Source organism: Contarinia nasturtii, unplaced genomic scaffold (assembly GCF_009176525.2).
Source record: "Contarinia nasturtii isolate CC-2019 unplaced genomic scaffold, AAFC_CNas_1.1 Cnas_scaffold_5242, whole genome shotgun sequence".
Lineage (NCBI taxonomy): Eukaryota > Metazoa > Arthropoda > Insecta > Diptera > Cecidomyiidae > Contarinia > Contarinia nasturtii.
Window position 1 is genome coordinate 1,137 of NW_022202519.1, and position 12,350 is coordinate 13,486.

Here is a 12,350-nt window from a genome sequence, read left to right on the forward strand (position 1 = left end):
TTTTGTAGTCATAAATATCAACCAGATTCAATTTAATCATCGTCCAGAGCAAATATCGACACGATCATTTATACGCCACACATATATGGCATATATCCACTTGATTCAATTAGTTTAATATGAAAATTTATACCAAGCAACTCGATTTCAAATCAATTTGAATTATTTTTTTAACTTTTAATATTTTGATGCTCACTGAAGAGGAGCTCCCCTCTCTCCTTACATTTATGGCTCTCAGAAAAAGTTTCTGATATCGCCTCGAAATACGATTTTAGATTCAATTTTACATATGTTATCGTGGTGTTTGTGTCATCGGAAATGCCTCTCGCTCATTGAATCGATTGTTACGGTCTGGCAATTTGTGGCCGGTTTGCTTCGAGTTTTTTGGCATTTCAGTAATTCAGAGCATTACTAAGCTAATTTTTCACTCCACACTGCGTTTGAAGTTCGAACTTTAAGCTGGAGAATTCGGAAATTAAAAGAACGGGCCATCGCTCCAACTCGCGTAATTAATGTTATTCCACATGGTGATGAACGAAGTGACGTGATTATGTGAAAAGCAAATAGACAGCATTCAAGCTGGGTGAGTTAATAATTCAATGATAGTATCTCAATCATAATAAACACACAATGCACACAGATTCATATAATTGTTTACAGAATTTAACGCTTAAACACATGTTGTTAATGTTTGCAAATAAAAATGAGGTCAAAGCGATTTGAATAATTTTTCAAATTCCATATTTGAATACACATGTTTAAAATGGCCTTGAACGTCGACTTTTTTTGGTTTAAAAAAAAGAGTATTTATGGTCTTCGTTAGCACGAACGTGAGTACGGTCGTAACTTTTTAATTCAAATTTTGGTGTAATAGAGAACAGTGTAATTTATTGTTCACTTACAGCGACTTACACGATTTGTCTTCTAATTTGAGTTAATTGAAGAAACCAAGCATTTGGAATGCACCATCGACACCTCATGAAAATGAAAGAGTAATTTTTTCAATTGACATTATGTATTATATATATTTTTTTAAATTTAAAATATCGTCTAAATAATTTCTATTTTAATCACAAAAATCTCTCTTCTAATTTAACTAGCATGCTTGGCTATATTTGGAAGGAAAAAACGCTGCACAAAACGTAAATGCTCATTTCTTAATGTTAATATCAAAAATGCTTCGTTTATTGTCTGAGAAATGCAGCTCTATTTCTTCTAATGTTCGATTCTCAGTTTCTGGTATCATGAAGATCATCAGAATAAACCTGAAATCGACAAAAAAATGTAAAAAATATTCGTTTTCCAAGGAAAATTGATCAAAATATCGATGGTTAAAACCAAAATGACATACCCTAAAACGGCAATAACACCATAAAAGCCAATAACTCCCGGCAGCGACAGCCATCTCTCAAAATCGTAAAACGTTTTTGTCGCGACAAATGCAAACAGTTGATTTTCCATTCCAGTTAAGCTGCAGCAGAATGTCCGTGATCTGATATAAAAATGGTTGAAAATGACAAAATTTTGTAAAAAATAATTTCCTTCTCTCAAAACATGACATTTCACTCACTTGAATGGAAAAATTTCGCCTTGTAAAAAGTATGGAATTGATGAGACCCCAATAGAAATGCAAAATTGCATAATCAAAAACATGGCCAATGCAAAATAATTATAGACCCCGACTGACTCTCGTATCGATTCCAAGTCACTATCATTCGTCCCGACCGATGTCCAGCCACGAGGAAAGAATACCCATCCGTAAATGCCTGAAATTGATTTAAAATTTGAATATTCCCTTTTTTAAGCGATCAGGATTAAAAGGTCTGATTCATACTTAGTCCAAAGCAGCTAACAAAATTCCCGACCATTGAATAAAGGTAAATTCTTCGTTTTCCAATCGTTCGAACTGTAAGTGCGATGCAAATATTCGCCAAAATTCCCAAAACTCCTAGCATGACCGTGATAAAATTGGCCGAAAAAGCAATGCCATGTGCATTTAGGATGGGCACAATGTACGGTCGCATTGCAAACATTCCAGAAAATTGCATCAAAAGGAACAGAATTGAAATAATGGAAAATGGTTTCAACGTCCGTTTTCTGGTAATATCTTTCAATTTATCAAACAGTGTTGGTGGCGGATGGTTACATTTTTGACCCGATTTTTCGCAATTCACACATGATGCGGACAATTCACTTGCGCGTTTCAATTGATCAAGTTCGGGGGTGATCGTTTTACTTGATACCCATCCGCGTAGTACTTGCAATGATTTTTCAGCCTGGTCCGTTCGATGATTTGATACGAGAAAAATCGGCGACTCGGGGATATGTAGAAAAGAGAGACGTTTTTAAAAGATTAATGAAGAGAGGATTTGAGAAAGTGTGACTCCTAATTAATGAAAAAAACCTTTTAAAAATGCCATTTCTCACACTTACCAACATGGTCAGCAATATATTGAGAATGGGTACAATTGCACAAATATAAGACACCTGTCGCCATGAAAGGAAACTCCCTAGTAAAAATACCATAAAAATTCCAGTGGTTGCGGCTATTCCCGCCATTGCGCACATAACGCCTCTTATACTTGCTTCACTACAAATAATCGAATTACTTTGTATTCACTTGTCTTTAGTCAATTTTATCGCTTTTAAGAATTTACCATATTTCATTTAGATATATAGACAGTGAACTGGTCAATCCATTCCAAATGCCCAGCGATAAAAAACCGACGTAAATCATGAATTCAGATTGAACGTTCGGAAGTAAAATCCATGCAAACGCTGGCACAAAACTTGTCAAAAATGTTGCCCATTTTCTGCCCAACGAATCCGCAAAGAATGGCGACAATATACATCCAATGGGTTGAATAATAAACATCAGACTCGCTGCAATTTTGTTCAACAATTATTCATAATGGCAAAAAAGTAAAACGAAAGTGAATCAACAGATTGATTCGCTGAGAAAAAAGTCGCAAGGGCCAAAACCGCACATTCCAATTTATGTCTCCGGGGACCTTCCGAGAAGAGATAGTTGAGAAGTGAAGCTTGAGATCTTGCGACAATCTCAAACTTCTTAAAAGAGTCTGCTCTTTTCAGTAAGTCGCTAAAGACGTAAATTCGGCGGAAGGCGGTTCCGACCATTTCAAACCAAACAGTTCAATTTTTCAAAAATGTTCAGTTCAATTTGGAAAAATGTTCATCATACCGAGCCAGCTAGCTTTTTCAGGTGTCATATGCAATGTTTCATCTGGATTCAATTCAGTACTTCTCCCAATTATCGACGGTACGACAATGGATGAGATCGCCAGCACTAGACCCATATTACATCCGTTTATATATTGCGAAAGACACGACAAAAACTATAAATGAAAAAGGCATTTGTGAACAGAGTCCAATTTTTTGTTTATATTAAAACAATAGCGGGGAAAGTAAAATCTTCAATACCTGTGGCAAAATTCGGCGAAATGTGCTGACTTTGTCGGGTCCCTTGGAAAAATCAAAGCCAAAGCCACCCGAAAACAGATTCAACGGTTTTATTAGCATCTTACCGAATTCTGAAAAAAAAAAAAAAAATGAAATTGATCTTATTAAAACTCATAAATCGCGTGAGAAAGGCACGATTTCATCAAAAAGCACGTTTCAGAAATTATTTCACCGCCGGATGTGTTGCTTTGAAATCAAAACCGTGACGGTGTTCACATACAGCAGTTGTTATATAGTTGCTTTTAAAGCCGAAACACACGTGCCCATTCATAAATTTCAATGAATAAAACTCAAACGAATTTCACATTCTGCAAACTGGTTTTTATCTATTTCAAGCTGCAATTTGTGCAAATATCGAGAGATGAGCGCAGTCAATATGATTGTATTGTGACGTCAATTATCTTACAGAAAAACGCCATCTGTGTAAAACAGGCTTACTACAATATAAAAGTATAGCGAGGGGAAGGAAATGAAGAAGAATGGTGTTATAAGTATCTGTCCAAATTGCACATGCCCTTCGGCAAATATTGACTTATTTATTATCAACTATCTAACTAATTTCTTCATTTTCTACGTTAACTGCATCTCGGTAGCATTTTGATAATATCAAATAATTAGAAATGATAAGATATCGAATTGAAGTGATCACTTCTAAATGTCAGAGAATTCAGTGCTTTATACAGTTGAAATCAAAATGTGAATTCTCTGTACAAAAACCAGTTTAAAGGCCGAATTTTAATAAACATTCATGTCACACACGTAGCTGCTTCAAGGTCATTGCAACTTAAGCGGCGTTTCTGTCAAATTCTCTACTTTGAACGATTTTTTGAATTTGTTTTCTAATACCAGCAGATCATTCAATGATTAATGGCCTTCATTCACTTTAAACTCAATTTCTATTTCAAAGAATAAGCTATCAAATTGAAAACTTTCAACAATAAATCATTGTTTGACAATTATTTTTGTGTCAAAAGTCTATTATTTCTCTGCTTCATTAGCGTTTTATAGAAAAAAAAAACTATTTCACAAATTCAGTTTGAATTCACAATGTACTCGACTTCATCAAATTTCCGGCACAATTACCGTAAATATTACTATAAATTGGTACACAAATAAACGTTCACTTGATTTCCAGTATAGAATAGTTTAAAGATCGCGTAATTGAAGTTATCTTCGTTACTTAATACACAATTCTTAAATGCAAAATGATGTGAGGCAATTTACACACGGTAATTTTTTGTATGAATAAATAAAACCGTATGGACAGCAAAAAAAGCAGTCAACTGTTTTGTGCGAGAGACAAAACAGAAATGATGTTTTGAATAAGCGAATTAACGCATACCATTTCAAAGTGTTGTTATTTATTGTTACCAGTTCTTTATGTACTCTTTTTCAATGGGTAATGTGTGCCTCATGCAATGTCACCATTAAACTACTGAAGTACACACTTCAACGCAAAAGCAATTCAAATGATTTTGACTTCGGACATAGTCTAAAATTAGGCGCTAAAAACCATGAGCTTTTTGAATGCTTTATGAAATGCATAATTTAAAGAAACTCGGAAATTATCGCAGTTTGATTGTTCGTAATCGAGTCTGAGGAATTTTTAATGAAGAAAATATTTACGATAACATGCAGAAATTCACAGAGCTATTTTATTGGCACCATAGACATGCGATCTATCACTATTACTCACACTTATTCCATACAATTTTATCAAGTACCGCACCTGAATGAAAGAGCAGCACTTACAAGAGAAGCTACCCTCGCGGTGCTTATAACAGATCTATAAATTCATTTCTTCACTTTAATTGCCAACGAATCAAATTGTAGTGTACGAAATTACATTCTAACCCGAAATTAAGTGACAGAATGAGTAAATCATTGGAATTTTGAAATAATCATGTTTGCCTCAAACCTATATAGCCTCTATTTAAAAAAAAATATTTGAAAATGAAAAATCATAAATTCGAATTAAAACAATTAAATTTAACGAAATCATGAAAAGCTAGTGATTTGCTAGGTGATTTGTTTGATTTCGAATTTCGAATGAAAAGTCTGAAGTTTGACACATCGAATTTCAACTTTCTATTTGGTGTGTGTGTTTTCACATATAATAAAGAGCTAGGGGAAAATGACTCATTGTAAGTTCATAAGTATCTGTAAGTTTCACAAGTTCGCGTAAGTTCTCTTGAGTTCTATATACATTTTTGTAAGTTCGTCCAAGTTTTACGTAAGTTCCTATAGATTACTAGTAAGTTTTTCAACGTCAATTGAAAATCGCAGAATGTTGTAAATGGTAATAAATGTTAGTCATGTTGAATCAGATAAAAAATAATTTGTATAAATAATTCGAGCAGGTTTTCGGTGAAAAAATACCAAGAAATATAAATTCGTCTAATTAAACGTCATTTTTGAAAGAGTCGGTTTTGATAGTGAATAATCAGTAATAAGTATGAGTGTTGAGAGCGATGCTTCAATATCAAAATCAGTTCTTTTAAGGATGATATCCAATTTACTAATTGGATTGGTAATTTTTATTTTAAAATACGTTCTACTTTTTTGTACAAATTATTTGCAGCGTGAGATGTAATTAAAAAAGTTGACCAGCGTTGTGTCATTTGACTACTACATGTGCGACTGTTTCGGCATGTTGACGCATATCGAACTTACAGCAGTGTGTTAATGTATATGGACAAAGCGTAAGTTCCTATAAATTCTCATAAGTGACGTGCGATTTCATAAGTTCGTCTAAGTTTTTGTAAGTTTTTCGTACAATTCTATAGGTTTCGTCGAACTTATAAGTAGTCATTTTCCCCTAGAGAAAGAGCCACATAGGAAGCATGTAGAAGTATAAGGATGCAAATATTCAACAATGTTGAATGACAAATGTACATTCAACGATCAATTTCGATGACTAAGCACACTTTCATGCGGTGACTCAATACTTATGCTTGCTTTCTTGTTGGTGTTTGTTTTGTTCATTAAGACATCTTCTCATTTAGACAAATTTCTATTCAATGTAGCCAATTTTTGCTGTGTATATTTGCAAATATTTACATTCAGCGCGCTGTTTAAACAGAGATAAAAACAAAGCTGATTGTGAATCGATCGCTTGATACTGAATCCGTATCGCATATTGCTCCAAGCCAAGAATTCTTGAAAATCATGAATTGTTTTTTTTTTTTGCCTTCAAACAAAAAAGATAATAAAGTAAGAGAATAAAGATACAAATTGACAGTTTCGCACATTGATTCAGGAAGGAATGCATCTGTTTACTTCATTCGAAAATGCATACAAGCGCAATTTACACATAGACACGAGAAATGCTTGGGACATGTGTATGCGAGTGTATGTCGGAAGACACACTGTTTTGACAGCTTCGGTATCAGGCGGTTTATAATACAACTTAGAAACTTCACATGTGATACATCAAAGAGTCACTTGAGTTGTGGCCATTGAAAGAGAAACAGTCACCGGAGTCACTTTGGCAAAGCCGATCCATAATTTTAAGTTACATCCTATTGCTCTACATTGTCAATCGTGCAACATGAATTGTTTGGTGGTAAAGTTTCGACATCGCTTGCCAAATGACATCAGCAACAAGTACTTGGCCGAAATTTATGTTAAAGGTCCTCAATTCGATATCGATTTGATTGCATCGGATCAAAAAGTCGTTTCGGCGCACAAATACGTTGTGAGCATGTTTTCGATTTACCTGAAGGACTACCTTCGTGAATTCAAACCCAAGGGCAAAGCATGCGGTGAGTACATTTTTTATACTTTTTCTGTAAAAAGACTCAATTTTCATCGCGAACAAAAAAAAAATTTGATGAAAAAATTGGTAAATGTTGATTGTCTTTCTTATATCAATAGTTCCATTGTCCGACATATCGAGTTTTGTGTTGAAGCAAGTGATCGACTTGTTTTACAATGGCCAGATTATGATTGGTGCCGAGGTCAAGCCACACATGATTAAAGCATTGGCTTTCCTAAAAGTAAATGATGTTTGGATTCGAAGTCCGGAACCAGAGGAGCTACCTGCACAATTGAACAAAGGTTTGCACGTTCTATTTTCGATTCAAAAATTATTTTCATCCAAACTAGTTTCTGTCGTTAAGATTGGGCTCCAGACATAGCACCGGTGCGTACAGACTCGCGTAAACAACCGCCGCTAATGCAACAAAACATCAGCCGAAATATGAGCATGAACAACGATCAATGTCAATGGTCTCAACCAGCCAAGCGCGGACGAACTCAATCAGTGTAAGTTTGCTTCGAAGAATATTTTTGCTTGAAAAATGGTGATATTGAATATGAGTTGAGACTTGCAATCGAGTATTGCATACACTAAACAGTTTAACATTACAATTTCAAAAACATTCAGATTCATGGAACGAGATTGTGTGCGAGATTGTGGAATGTTCACGAATCCATCGCCATCAATGGTACAATCCGGTGTCAATCGCATTGGTTCGGTGTCAATCATGAATAACAAAGGTAAATAACTTTTCCGCAAGTCAAGTTTTGATCTAAAATAGCTAGCCAACATCAAGAGGAACAGAGATTTTAATAAATTTCTACTCATTTTCTAAAGCACTGTCATCGAATGTCGGTGTCGGTAGCATTCAACGCCCCATACCTAACCAAATGGCAACGCATCCAAATAAACAACAATCACTACCGAAGAACATGAATATTGTCCAAGGAACAACAATTGGCATTGCATCGACGGGTTCAAAGGTGTCCAAAACAAACGATATGGATCGAGACAGCGATGACATGGACATTGACGACATGAGTCTTTGAATGGCAGTATCATCGCATCCATATTTTATTCTACTTTTTGCATTTTTTCTGATTTCAATCGTAACAAACAGCATGAAAAATACATGAATTCACACTGAATGGATCTTATTGTTATTGATCCAGTTTCAAAACAATTGCTACCTCCCAAACAAACTCAATAAATATTTTGTGTAAACAAAATAAAGAAAACACGGTCGTGTGGAACAATGACTTCTTTAATTTTTCAGTTTTTTTTGCATGAATTTTTAAGCCGTGGCAAACCTAATAGAAAACTGAACACTTCTTATATGAACTTACAGCTGGTTACAGTAACATAAGGAGCCAAATGGTCACTTTTTGATTTTTATGTCACATATGCCGCGTTTGTTGTCCGAGAAATGTAGTTCGATTTCTTCCAGAGAACAATGCTCCGTTTCAGGTAGCACGAGTGCCATCGCAATGAATCTGGAAATTAAGAAAAATTACATTCAACACAACATTTGACGAGATAAAAAATGGAAATCACATTGTACATGTCTCAATCTCCATTTGTAGAACAAACAAGTGCTCTCTTAAAATATGAAATAAAACGGATCTTTATAAAATGAATTTGAAAACCCACCCAAAAACAGCAATGACACCATAGAAACCAATGACTCCCGGTAGCGTAAGCAATCTTTCGAAATCATAATACGTTTTTGTTGCGACAAATGCGAAAAATTGACTTTCAACCATGGCCAATGAACAGCAAAATGCTCGCGACCTAAGATTTTTTTTTTTTTGAAAATTTACATTTCTCTCACACACTAAAGGAACTTATTTGGGGTTTGAAAATTGATGGAATGCTTACTTGAACGGGAAAACTTCACACATAATAATAAAAGGTATCGACGAAACACCAACCGAAATGCAAAATTGCATCAACAAAAACATGGCCAGTGCAAAGTAATTGTAGGTACCAACGGTCTCTTGGATTAATTTCAAACTGGATGAAGTCATGCCAACCGATGTCCAGCCGGCCGGAAATAGGATCCATCCGTATATGCCTGTAATTAAGAAGTTTATATTGGTAATTTGGCGATTTTTTAGAAAGCTGGTAATTATTATCATTTGAAGGAACGGGTATGTGAAGATTCTTGGTGTGAGGAAGTCCTAAATAGGGATGGGTGATTTTTAACGAGTCGAGAAAAGAAAAAAAAAATGAAAAAAATCACAAAAATGTCTCACTCAATCCAAAGCAGCTAATGGCGTTCCCGATCATTGAAAACAGATAAATTTTCCGTTTTCCAAACGTTCGAATTGTGAATACAATAAAAATATTAGCCATAATCCCGATAACACCGAGAATAATCGTTGTGAAACTTGCGTCAAGAAAAATGCCGTGCGCATTCAAGATCGGCAACAAAAACGGTCTCATTGCAAACATTCCCGAGAACTGCATCAACAGAAATAAAATTGTTACAATTAATAGTGGTTTCAATGTTCTCCTTCGGCAGTTGTCTTTCAATTTGTTCAACAGGTTCGGCGGTGGATGATCACATTTGTTGCCTGATTTCTCACAATTTCCACACGACGACGACATTTCACTGATATTTTTCAATTGCTCAAGCTCCGATAAGACATTCTCTTTTGCCACCCATCCTCGTAGCACTTGCAATGACTTTTGTGCTTTTTCAGTGCGATTATTTGAAACCAGAAAAATGGGCGAATCTGGAATCTGTGTAGGAAATTGTACAGAAATTGAAAATGTTCAAATGAAAGTAAAAATCAAAATGGTATATTTACAAAAATAGCCACCAACACATTGAAAATGGGTATAATTGCACAAGCATAAGACACTTGACGCCACGATAGAAACGAACCAAGCAAAAAGATCATCAATATACCAGCAGTGGCCGCGATACCACTGAATGCATTCAGTACACCTGTATTGGGAATTTGAATATGTATTTTGATGGAGTGTCAACGTACTTACATGTCGTCTTAATTACCCCGGACACTTGGTTCACTGTGCGTACGCGGTTGTTTAACACAAATACAAACAAAAAAACAATTGAAAATGGTTTTTTATTTGAAATTGAATTGATTTCACCTTATTTCCGATGAATATATATGTGCCGCACTGATAAGTCCATTCCAAATTCCAAGCAAAGAGAATCCGATGTAAATCATGAACTGTGTATTTGCATTTGGCAACATAATCCATGCAATTGCCGGAATCACATTTACAGTCATAATGGCACCTTTTCTACCCAAAGACTCGGCAATGAAACCAGACGCAAAATTTCCTATCGGCTGCACGATATAGATGATACTCGCTGAAATGTGAGAAAATGTGTTTAAAATGATGATGACTTGTTCTATGAATTGTCAGTTTACCGAGCCAAGATGCTTCGTCCCATGTCATGTGAAGTATTTCATCTGGATTCAAGTGTTTGCTTATGCCAATTACTGATGGCACTACAATGGATGCTATTGCCAACACCATTCCCATGTTCCAATTGATTAGAAAATGGGCGAATCCGCATAAAAACTGTAAATGTAAACGAAAAGCATTAAGAATAGACATTCAGAAGAATTGAAAGCATCCGTCATACAAATAAAATTAAATAAAACACAATCTCTGTCCGAAAGAGCAGGAAACCGAAGGAATTGATTAAAAAAAACAATGGCATTGCATAAAGAAAAAGATTTCAAACACTTTTTTTTTCATAATTTCCGGATGATGACCGATCTGTTATTGGTACCACAGAGGTTCGGCCACTGCTCGCACCTAATCCATATAGCTTTTCAAGTGTATTGTTTTCAGTAAGAAAGAGCGACATTTGCAAGAAAAATGTCCGCACCTAACTGCTCTGTGGCCGATACTTCTTGAAGAAAATTCAAAGTGCCCGCACAAAATAATAAAACAATTAGAACGTACCTGCGGTAAAATTCGACGAAATGCGCTAACTTTGGACGGAGCATTTCCAAAATCGAAAAATAAACCACACGAAAAAATATCCAACAGATTAAACGTCATCGCTTAATATTGGCACTACTAAAACGAAATTGATTTTTCGAAACTTTATTCGAAATAAATTGAACTTCAATGCGAAAATCTCATAAATCAACTTTCCACAAAATTTTAAATATTGAGATTTTGAAGCCAATGTTGAAATGAAAACTGAATAATCACTTTTAGTATCTGCTATCGCCTTTTGGACAGTGCGACAATGACTGAATAAAATTGACAAAGATTCTTACGTTTTATACAAACCATGTCTCGAATGAGAACTAACGCAAAACATCAGAATGCTTATTTGAAATCATAAAATTTATCAGAGCAATTAAAATCCGTAACTCTTTAGTACATGTAATTTGTTGAATCGTTGAAAGAATCAATAGATAAAGTGATAGCAACCGATTTAAATGCAAAGTAATTAAACCAATCTCAAGTTTTTATGAATTTGAATTGAAGTTCTGGGTTATGTTAATTGGATTGCGGTGTAACCTACTTATTTTTAACGAAATGGATTTTACTTTGTAACTGTGCAAAATTCATAAATGAAAGTACTGAAGAAATAATGGCAAACATTTTATCTTTTCTCAACTTTTTAAGGAAAACTGGGAATGAGGTCTCAAACACCACGGAATATTGAAATGGCACGAAGCCAAAGCACGACGATAATGACAGCTCGGCAACGCTCTATTAGAGATTAGTACCGCTGGCAACCGCAGAACTATATAGAATCATATGGAGTCATTTGGTGGCGCTGGCAAGCAATTTTGCCTTATCGTCATGCTTTGCACGAAGCCAATTGGCTATAGTTAACTTTCACTATTAGGAGATTCCACTGTTGGTAGGTTGTACTGTGTTAATCGGCTTCAATTCTTTGCTTTCGATGATGATTCGTTTAATAACGATTTTCAAAAACCTATATAGATTATTTCACAAGAATTTATTTTCCAATCTGAGGTTTTCAATCACAGTTTCAATTTTTTAACCGGCCAACATTTGAAATTCAATTAAATATCCAATAGGTATTCAATAACTGAATTTTATAACAAAACGATGCTCACATATTATTCTCACTCGATTG

At 35.0% G+C, this 12,350-nt stretch overlaps 3 protein-coding genes across 4 annotated transcripts; 1 reads left to right on the forward strand and 2 right to left on the reverse strand.

Annotated features, from left to right (window-relative positions):
- Positions 1-1,033: 1,033 nt before the first annotated feature.
- Positions 1,034-4,875, reverse strand: LOC116351326 (facilitated trehalose transporter Tret1-like). Of its 2 annotated transcripts, none has more exons than XM_031783416.1 (9): positions 4,823-4,875; positions 3,442-3,551; positions 3,203-3,356; positions 2,658-2,883; positions 2,434-2,590; positions 1,835-2,324; positions 1,571-1,766; positions 1,352-1,492; positions 1,034-1,265 (listed from the first exon to the last, which is right to left on the reverse strand). In XM_031783416.1, exons 2-9 carry the CDS (start codon positions 3,538-3,540, stop codon positions 1,151-1,153), a joined length of 1,578 nt encoding a protein of 525 aa, XP_031639276.1. In that variant the 5' UTR covers positions 3,541-3,551; positions 4,823-4,875; the 3' UTR covers positions 1,034-1,150. The 2 variants fall into 2 exon arrangements, with proteins under 2 accessions (XP_031639276.1, XP_031639275.1); XM_031783415.1 differs by lacking the exon at positions 4,823-4,875 and adding an exon at positions 4,564-4,777.
- A 2,117-nt stretch (positions 4,876-6,992) lies between these two features.
- On the forward strand, positions 6,993-8,476 carry LOC116351327. The gene is made up of 5 exons (XM_031783417.1): positions 6,993-7,244; positions 7,357-7,539; positions 7,602-7,746; positions 7,868-7,980; positions 8,078-8,476. The coding sequence occupies exons 1-5, from the start codon at positions 7,031-7,033 to the stop codon at positions 8,287-8,289; spliced, it is 867 nt and encodes a 288-aa protein (XP_031639277.1). The 5' UTR covers positions 6,993-7,030; the 3' UTR covers positions 8,290-8,476.
- A 12-nt stretch (positions 8,477-8,488) lies between these two features.
- Positions 8,489-11,304, reverse strand: LOC116351328 (facilitated trehalose transporter Tret1-like). Its single transcript, XM_031783418.1, has 9 exons — positions 11,192-11,304; positions 10,648-10,801; positions 10,361-10,586; positions 10,260-10,276; positions 10,054-10,193; positions 9,496-9,985; positions 9,119-9,314; positions 8,891-9,031; positions 8,489-8,733 (listed from the first exon to the last, which is right to left on the reverse strand). Exons 1-9 carry the CDS (start codon positions 11,288-11,290, stop codon positions 8,619-8,621), a joined length of 1,578 nt encoding a protein of 525 aa, XP_031639278.1. The 5' UTR covers positions 11,291-11,304; the 3' UTR covers positions 8,489-8,618.
- Positions 11,305-12,350: the final 1,046 nt, after the last annotated feature.

What these genes read in the sequence shown, in the direction of transcription:
- LOC116351327 (XM_031783417.1), top strand. Translation starts at nt 7,031, where the DNA reads ATGAATTGTTTGGTGGTAAAGTTTCGACATCGCTTGCCAAATGACATC. An exon ending in ACCTGCACAATTGAACAAAG is followed by an intron (nt 7,540 to 7,601) that starts GTTTGCACGTTC and finishes TCTGTCGTTAAG; the next exon opens with ATTGGGCTCCAGACATAGCA. An exon ending in GTCAATCATGAATAACAAAG is followed by an intron (nt 7,981 to 8,077) that starts GTAAATAACTTT and finishes CATTTTCTAAAG; the next exon opens with CACTGTCATCGAATGTCGGT.
- LOC116351328 (XM_031783418.1), bottom strand. Translation starts at nt 11,290, where the DNA reads ATGACGTTTAATCTGTTGGATATTTTTTCGTGTGGTTTATTTTTCGAT. An exon ending in ATGTGTTGGTGGCTATTTTT is followed by an intron (nt 9,986 to 10,053) that starts GTAAATATACCA and finishes TTTCCTACACAG; the next exon opens with ATTCCAGATTCGCCCATTTT. An exon ending in GGTGTCATTGCTGTTTTTGG is followed by an intron (nt 8,734 to 8,890) that starts GTGGGTTTTCAA and finishes CTTAATTTCCAG; the next exon opens with ATTCATTGCGATGGCACTCG.
- LOC116351326 (XM_031783416.1), bottom strand. Translation starts at nt 3,540, where the DNA reads ATGCTAATAAAACCGTTGAATCTGTTTTCGGGTGGCTTTGGCTTTGAT. An exon ending in ATATATTGCTGACCATGTTG is followed by an intron (nt 2,325 to 2,433) that starts GTAAGTGTGAGA and finishes TCTTTTCTACAT; the next exon opens with ATCCCCGAGTCGCCGATTTT. An exon ending in GGTGTTATTGCCGTTTTAGG is followed by an intron (nt 1,266 to 1,351) that starts GTATGTCATTTT and finishes TGTCGATTTCAG; the next exon opens with GTTTATTCTGATGATCTTCA.